The sequence below is a fragment of the Triticum aestivum genome, chromosome 3B (assembly GCF_018294505.1).
Source record: "Triticum aestivum cultivar Chinese Spring chromosome 3B, IWGSC CS RefSeq v2.1, whole genome shotgun sequence".
NCBI classification, from domain to species: Eukaryota; Viridiplantae; Streptophyta; class Magnoliopsida; order Poales; family Poaceae; genus Triticum; species Triticum aestivum.
This window is the reverse complement of record NC_057801.1, coordinates 657,829,028-657,836,683: the sequence shown is the minus strand read 5'-3', so window position 1 is coordinate 657,836,683 and position 7,656 is coordinate 657,829,028. Positions and strand designations below refer to the sequence as shown.

General features: G+C 46.3%; 2 protein-coding genes across 2 annotated transcripts in view; one reads left to right on the top strand and one right to left on the bottom strand.

Annotated features, from left to right (window-relative positions):
- Window positions 1-2,295: 2,295 nt before the first annotated feature.
- Window positions 2,296-3,349, bottom strand: LOC123071512 (lysine-rich arabinogalactan protein 19). The gene has a single exon (XM_044495089.1). The coding sequence runs from the start codon at window positions 3,155-3,157 to the stop codon at window positions 2,510-2,512; it is 648 nt and encodes a 215-aa protein (XP_044351024.1). The 5' UTR covers window positions 3,158-3,349; the 3' UTR covers window positions 2,296-2,509.
- A 1,616-nt stretch (window positions 3,350-4,965) lies between these two features.
- Window positions 4,966-7,656, top strand: part of LOC123071510 (sorting nexin 1) — a 5,039-nt gene continuing 2,348 nt past the window's right edge. Inside the window, exons 1-5 of the mRNA XM_044495087.1 lie at window positions 4,966-5,134; window positions 5,247-5,381; window positions 6,769-6,904; window positions 7,043-7,176; window positions 7,568-7,639. Coding sequence (XP_044351022.1) covers window positions 5,123-5,134; window positions 5,247-5,381; window positions 6,769-6,904; window positions 7,043-7,176; window positions 7,568-7,639 — 489 coding nt within the window. The 5' untranslated portion in view covers window positions 4,966-5,122. The remainder of the gene's footprint in view (window positions 5,135-5,246; window positions 5,382-6,768; window positions 6,905-7,042; window positions 7,177-7,567; window positions 7,640-7,656) is intronic.

Below are 7,656 nucleotides of genomic sequence, written 5' to 3'. Positions count from 1 at the left end.
TCGTTGCGCGTACTAGGGATGGCAGTGTGATAGCATCTAGGGCGGGGCACCAGGAGAATGTTCAAGACGCTTTCGCTGCCGAAGCATGGGCTTTATCCCATGCTGTCGTCTTCGCTGCGGACCTGGGGATCGTGAGGGTGGCGCTGGAAACGGACTCACAATTGCTTCAGGAGGCCATGGACATGCGCATCGCGGACTCGTCGGCCTATGCAGCAATAATAGAAGATACGAAGTATGAATTGAAGATGTGGTTCTCTCATCATGTAATAACGGTGTGTCGCCGAACGGCAAACTCTGTTGCCCATGAACTTGCGAGTATGGGTCGTACGTGTGCCCCAAACCTCTGTATTCAGTGGGAGTCGGATGTCCCAGCCAATGTGGCTGCTTGTGCTTTGGCTGATTTGGGCCAGCACAGTTAAGTTATAAAGCATGTTGCTTTGCCTTCAAAAAAAAAAGAAAGAAGCAAAAAGCAGTGTACTGGGTGAGGCTTCTTGTTTTCGAGTGCTGTCATACGGGAAAAAACTGTCGCAGAAGAACTTGCTCCCCACCAAAGTCACGCCTCGCCTCTGTTCACGGACGTTTACGTTTTAAAACGTCATGTGTTGATGAACAGAGGGAGTATCTATCTAAGCAAGTCACGAAAAGTACAACCATGGGACTGAGCACAACCCATTCACTGTTTCAGACGTTTAGTGCAAGTAGCTCTGCTGAGGTCCGTGCCAGTTTTGCTGGCTAGGATTTCACCGCGTCAGTGGCAACTCGAGAGAGACCTTGGATCTGCGCTTTCGGGCAACCGCGGATCATCCCGATCGAGCCGATGGTTCCTCGGAGATGCTGCCTGCAGTTTCTCGACGGAGACGCGGCTGCAGTTTCTGGACGGAGATGCGGCTGCAGTCGGCACAGGATCTCTACTTCTCCACGCCCTGCCCCTGCATCGACATGCTGGCTCCAGCCAGAATCCAAACACAACAGCTAACACATGCTCCTGCCTCAGCCAACACAGCAGCTACTGATGTATCCAGCTCCAGCCCTCAATTCTGTTTCGAACGACGGGGTCGGAAAAACCTGCAATCCAGTGATGATACAGTCACGGTAAGATTTAGTGGACTCCTTGCACCTACTGGCATCAGTAGACGGAAAAAGCTTCACTAGCATCCTCGTCGCATGGGCACAGGGACTCCACAACTGAATAAGAGCTTCACAAGTGCAATACGGTCAGACAGACAAAGTGAGATTTTAGTGGATCAGACTTGTATTCCGCTGCTAAAAGTGCCAGTAGCATTGTACCAAGCTCCACCGCATTTCCTCTTTTTAACTGTCGACGAAGTGCTAGCAATGGGATTGGGATGTTGAATATGGAATAAGTGTGAACCTTTATGACCGGCCCAATACAGAATATGCAGGCAAAAGCATCAATGAAAGGGAACAGAGATTTGCCCGTTGCTCAGTTGCTCTATTGGTTGGACCATGTATTCCAGATATGTGTAATAGACAGACAACTCCTGTGTAGTAGTACGAAGAAGATCCTCAACACATAATTGCCAGTTTTCCATCAGGACAAGATTTCAGATATGCTGGCGACCAATCTCTAGTTCATACAGCTGGGAAAGGCAACAAGTGTTCCTTGATAATAAAAACAAGTGGGTGATCATGGAGCTCCATTAAGCTATATTTTCTGTTTGCCTGAACTATTTGGACAGCTAAGCCATCGATTTCTTTTGGAATTCCCGAATCACAGCTCCATAGACCTGACCATCTGGCATACATAAAAGATAGTGTTCGACGATACTATGAACAATATTTAAACCTGGGTTTAGACTAAAACTAAAATAATTTTAATATCGAGGTAAACATCACAATGAAAATTCGAGCACACACCTTCAGCTAAGCAGCACGCAGAGCATATTTAACTCAAACCTAAATACTGAACAGCACCATCAATTGCAGTCAAATTTATAACACCTGAACAATTTTGCACCAATGATCCATTTCCACATCCTACGTGCAACCTCAAATACGATGAATCATGGATAGTTTGCAGAATCACATCGGCAAAAAGAACTGCAAAACTACCTTCTTCACCAAACAAAGCTGCAGTAGCTAACAAGCTCAAGTAAAGAATCCAGCTCCATAAGTGCAGTCCAAAGTAATCTACATCACAATATCTCAAAATATGCCTAAGTTTACATCTTTCAATGTTAAAAGTTCGTACTTTCGGAATGTAACAATAGAAAGGATCGGTAAACCATATCTCTTGGGGTAAATTATAACACAGAAAGATACATAAGAACGCAATTATCTTAATCCATACCAAATAGTTCAATGTCTCCTGACAGCTCAAATAGAGAGTTCATAAATAAGAGTAATGCCGCACTGGTGAGCGATACAACACACATTTTACAGGTGTAGCTAAAATTAACACCTGATCACGCGTAATGTACAAAATAATTCAAACACACAAACTCAATCAATGTGGTCGAAGGCAGCTGCCAATTGCAAACGCAATGGATCAATCGAGCAGGCCGGTCTTCCGCCACACGGCATTGCGTACCTGGCGGAGGTCCCTCCCCTTGAGGGTGCGTCCAGCGCCCTCCAGCACCGAGAAGGTCGTCATGGGCGACTCCCGCGCCCGCGAGCGCGCCACCATCTCGTGCGGCGGCAGCATCTCGTCGTCGTCCTCCTCCTCATCCGGTTCACTCACGAACGTCTCGAACGGCGGTCGCCGCAGCCGCGCTACCGGGACATTCACCGGCGCGGACTGCGGCATTTGCATCGCCGGCGTCGGCGCCGGGCGGGGGATGGCGGGGATCATGCGCGGAAGGGCCATCGCCGGAGACGCGGGGGACGTCGAGGCGGACGAAGCAGACGGGGGCGGCGAGAGAGGCCCGAGGCGCTCGGGGAGGGCCTCGAGGATGCCCCCCGGCGGGCGGCGGAGGCGGGGGCTAGGGTTTGCGGCGCGGACGGAGGACATGAGCAGGGGCCGGCGCGGCGGCGGCGGCTGCGGCCGCTCGGGAGATCCGACCCCCGAGCCGAAGAGGTCGTCCTCGTCGAGCTCGAAGGCCGCCGAGGCGGGCTGGTCGCCGGCGGCCGCGCGGGGGAGGAATGCGCCGAGGAAGCGCTCGGAGCTGGGCGAGCTCTTGTGGCGCGCGCGATCCATGGCGAGGCTGTGCGGGCGGACGAGCGATGTAACGGCTGGCGCCGGATTCGCGATTGACGGCAAACGTCACCGGTGGGGAGGCGGCGATCCGGCAGCGCAGTAGGGGAGGGATGCGTGCCGGCGCGTACTTCGGTGGGTCCGCGGGTTTGTTGGACTCTGCTGCCCTTTGGGGAAGAACGGAGCCACCAAGGTTGTACCGCTGGGGTTTTCAGATCCGTGCAGTACTTTCACGGTATGGATTCAGATTTTTTTTTGTTACATTCTCTTTTTTTCCACATTCTTTGTACTACAACTACTACCCTCTTACCCCTCAAAAAAAAAACTACTACCCTCTTTTGCAAAAAACGGTGCCTAGAGCCCGCTTATACACGCTAATGCACTAGGCGATGTCACTTCAACTCTGTATTTTTTTTCCTATTCCCGCGTTTTGAGAATGCGGCCAAACAAATAGTCCTGAAATTTCAATTATAAAACTGTAAAACGAACTTGAGACTGAGTATGGTTTCGAACTTTGGATGTTGATCACAAACTTAAGAGGATTTGATTCAAGGTGCAATAGTGAGCGTTTCTTTTTATAAGCCGAGCATTGGGGTTGGAATTAGAAAAATAGAATGAACACACAAGTTCGTTGTAATAGATAGATGCTTGAATGTGTCTTCCTGCTTTATAGTTTAAGTTTTATTTTTAACAGAGTACAAACGCATGCACTCATACAAACACAAACACTCACTTATATGAACGCACACACACCTCCAAAATACTGAGCCAACATCACATCTTGATTGACGAAGTCATCATATGCGCCTACATAATCAATGAAAACATCTCCTCCCACTGAACGACACATTGCCGAAAAGCCTAAAATAGTTTTAGAAAATATGATCACCATTGTCAAGTCTAGGACTTGAAGTCTGGTAGGCTAGTTCCACCACAAAGAAACTAACCATCTGACCTAGACTCTTTGGTTGACAACAAAGAACATGGCAAATTCGATTATAATATACTTCAAAACAGATGTGGTTAGCAATCTCAAATTCTCAGAGAATTTTCCTATTTCGTTGCAAAGAACCTTTTTCTAATAACAGAATGTTGTATTCATATAAAAAAGAACAACTGCAGAGGCCCCTACAAGATAGTAAAATAGTAACTTGTAACTTCCAATGTGTTGTTGTCTACAAGAACCACTCACATGGCAAAGTACTTCGTCGTAGCAATGAGTCATCATTGCCGCCACGAGGACTCCATCAAGTGAATTCTCCTTCAGTTTTTTGAAACTACATCGACCCTCCGGCCCATTCGGGCAATATGAGCACACCTTTTTTTTGCGGGGTAGCACACCTTGTCCATGACATCAAGGTCCAAGGGTTAGAGAGAGCTTCTCGATGATGAAGAAAAGCACCGCCCACTCCCGCCAGGAAAGGAAAAACAATGTCCGTTATACAAAGGAACCAATTCCTCACATAGTTAAATCAAAGGTCTAGTCGGCGAAGACCCACCTCTACTCCCCGCCAATGGCGAACAACACGCCGTCACTACAGGAAAAAAGTCAGAAGTACTTATTTAGTGAAGAGATTGCCGCCACATCTCAACACGCCGTCGAAACAGGAGCAAAGTTGGAACTATTAGAAGCACAGTTAAACACCTTTTTTTGGGATAAAAACATTTTTTTCTTGTAGATGCAAAGAATATTGATTCCATATATTGACTATTAGGAAAAAAGTAAGCTGGGCCGGTCTTAATCTTGAGTTGTGGCAGGCCGATTAGCCGCGGAGCTGGGCTAAAGCGGATTCGCTTAGGCCCCAGATCCATTGACGTCTCAGTAATCTCGTAACCAACAAAATCGCTCACAAGAAAAAATAAGAAAAAGAGAATCCTCTTCGTTTTCTTCCCAAGTCGCCCCCTCCTCGTTCCCGTAGCTTCGCCGTGCCGCAACGAGGAGACGAGGCCTCGCAGGGGAAGCTCGCCATGATCTCCGCGGTAAATTCCGACGCCCTAGCCCCTCCGCCGCCCCGCTGCCGCCCGCCCGCGCGCTCGGCCGGTAATTTTTTTTTGTGGCACTGAATCTATCTACCCATGCGCGCTCTCGCAGGAGAGGAGCCAGTCGCAGAGCCCGCGGTCGCCCGGGGCGGCGGCCGGGGCGCCGTTCCTGTCGATCTGCGTCACGGATCCCGTCAAGATGGGCACCGGCGTTCAGTCCTACATCTCCTACCGCGTCATCACCAAGGTCATCCGACTCGTTCTCTGTTCCAAGTTCCGGACCCGTCGGTTACTTCGATTTAGTCCAGATTCAGTAGTTTTTTGTGTGGTTCTGTACGAATTGATTGTTTGGTTATGTCCGTTCGGGTGATGCCAATTCCTAGAGCAATTTTCGCCCGCTAGTAGGTGTCACTCAGGCTGGAACAGCGGAGCTCAATTTATGGACTCTGGTTTCTTAATTTAGATCCGACATTGGAAATTGGTAACAGTCCAGTAATTAATGAACTCAGTGGTGTGCACACTCTTATGGCCTTTGAGTAGGTACTAGAAAGCTCTTAAAAGATTTTCTCTAATTAGTAGAGCTAAGTACGAGCCGGGTGAAAGAAAACTGCAGGACACTGAATAGTTCTGAACGTTGAGTAGCTATCGAGCATCAGGACAATGCGAAGACGGTGTCCTTAGATCGCACAAAATAGGCTGTGTTTAGCCCGCCCCGCCCGATTTCAGTGAAGGTTCTAATAGTTTTTTAATCATCTTAGTTGAGTCGATTATATGGAAGGAACACAAAGAATCTTCAATAACGAAGTCACGGCTTCCATCATTTTTTCTAGGGCTCTAGGGTCGAGTGGTAAGTGCCAGCTCTGATGGAGGGATTGGCCGCCCTCCTGGCTTAGACCACCTTTGGGTTGTTTGTAGTTGTTTTCGTGGTTGGTTTGACTGTCTAACTCTCGAAACAGGCTTTCGCCCCGCTTTATATATAAAGCACCAACCGAACAGAGTACACGGCCGAACGATACAAGGGGATGGGGTAGCCGTCAACCAATGCCGATCCCAGGATAACCGTAACCCTTGAACTATGTTCTGCACTTCTAGCCTTTCTTAATATATTTATTATATGTAGCTCTCCTGCATGGTTTCAAAAAAAAAAAAAGGAACACAATGATTAAAAAGGAAATACTTCAGTTCCATAATTAAATGATTCTATGAGGAAGCACCCTCTGCTGCATTGCTCGCACTAATTCATGACTAAATCTGTCTACTCTAAATACGGGTGAGTTTTCTAATTGATTCAAGCAACACAGTAAGATTGTAGTGACCCGAACCATTAGACTCTGGATCCTACTGGTTCGTATTGTAACAAAGATGATTGCGGAATGACATGGCAATTGTGTAAACCGCCAATTGATGACACTTTGTACTGTTCTATCATTAATTCACACCCATTTGTTTAGCCTATTGAATTGACCTCCAGCACTCGTTTTACTTTTCATTCTCCATATTTGTCTTGTGCTTGCATGCTATCTAGGAGCTGTATCACATTTACTTCTTTGAGAAGATAATATATTTATTCCTTTTTGGCTATATGCTGATGTGCTACTATTGATTTACTAATTTGCTAATATTTACCTCTGTAGACTAACCTACCTGAATTCGAGGGAGCAGAGAAAATTGTTATCCGGCGCTATAGTGATTTTGAGTGGCTGCACGATCGGCTAGCTGAGAAGTACAAAGGCATTTTTATACCTCCTCTTCCAGAGAAGAATGCTGTTGGTAATATGACAAATTGTAATTTTATCAACAATCTATCCCATATATTCCCTGCAGAGTAACATAAATGTATTGACTGCTGTAGTGCCAATGTTGTGTTTTATTGCTTACTGAGCTGTTGTTTCTTTGCTCTATTCTTAGAGAAATTCCGGTTTAGCAAAGAATTCATTGAATTGAGGCGCCAAGCTCTGGACCTATTCATCAACAGACTAGCTTCACACCCTGAACTTAAGCAAAGCGAAGATTTGAGGACATTTTTGCAGGCAGATGAAGAGGTGAAGTATTTGCATAAGCTGAATTCTACAATTACTTTATATCTTTTATAATCTGTATAGTTATTTAATGTTAGGTAAGTTTTTTGATTCTTCACAGCTATGTTACAGATGCTTTTGACATGCGAAGTATAAGTTGCATGTATTACTGTAGTCTTATCATATTGTTCACCTAGGTACCTGTTAATAATCAAGCAACTCTTGGTCCGATTGGCATATATTTCGTCCTCCAGTCATTTGATCAGTATTGTTATGGGACTGAAATTTTCAAGGAACTAAATAATATAAGATTAATTTCACTGCATAATTGATAAAGAGTCCACCAGAGACTCCAGTTGCTGATGGCATTCTTTCAGCTCATGTTATTGCTTTGTTTTTCACGTGCGTGAAACAGAAAATGGATAGAGCAAGGTCTTTTGAGACTGGTATATTTAAGAAGCCGGGAGATTTCATACAGATGTTTAAGGTATGGTTCCTTCATTG

Coding starts and splice junctions, on each gene's coding strand:
- LOC123071512 (XM_044495089.1), bottom strand. CDS start 3,157: ATGGATCGCGCGCGCCACAAGAGCTCGCCCAGCTCCGAGCGCTTCCTC.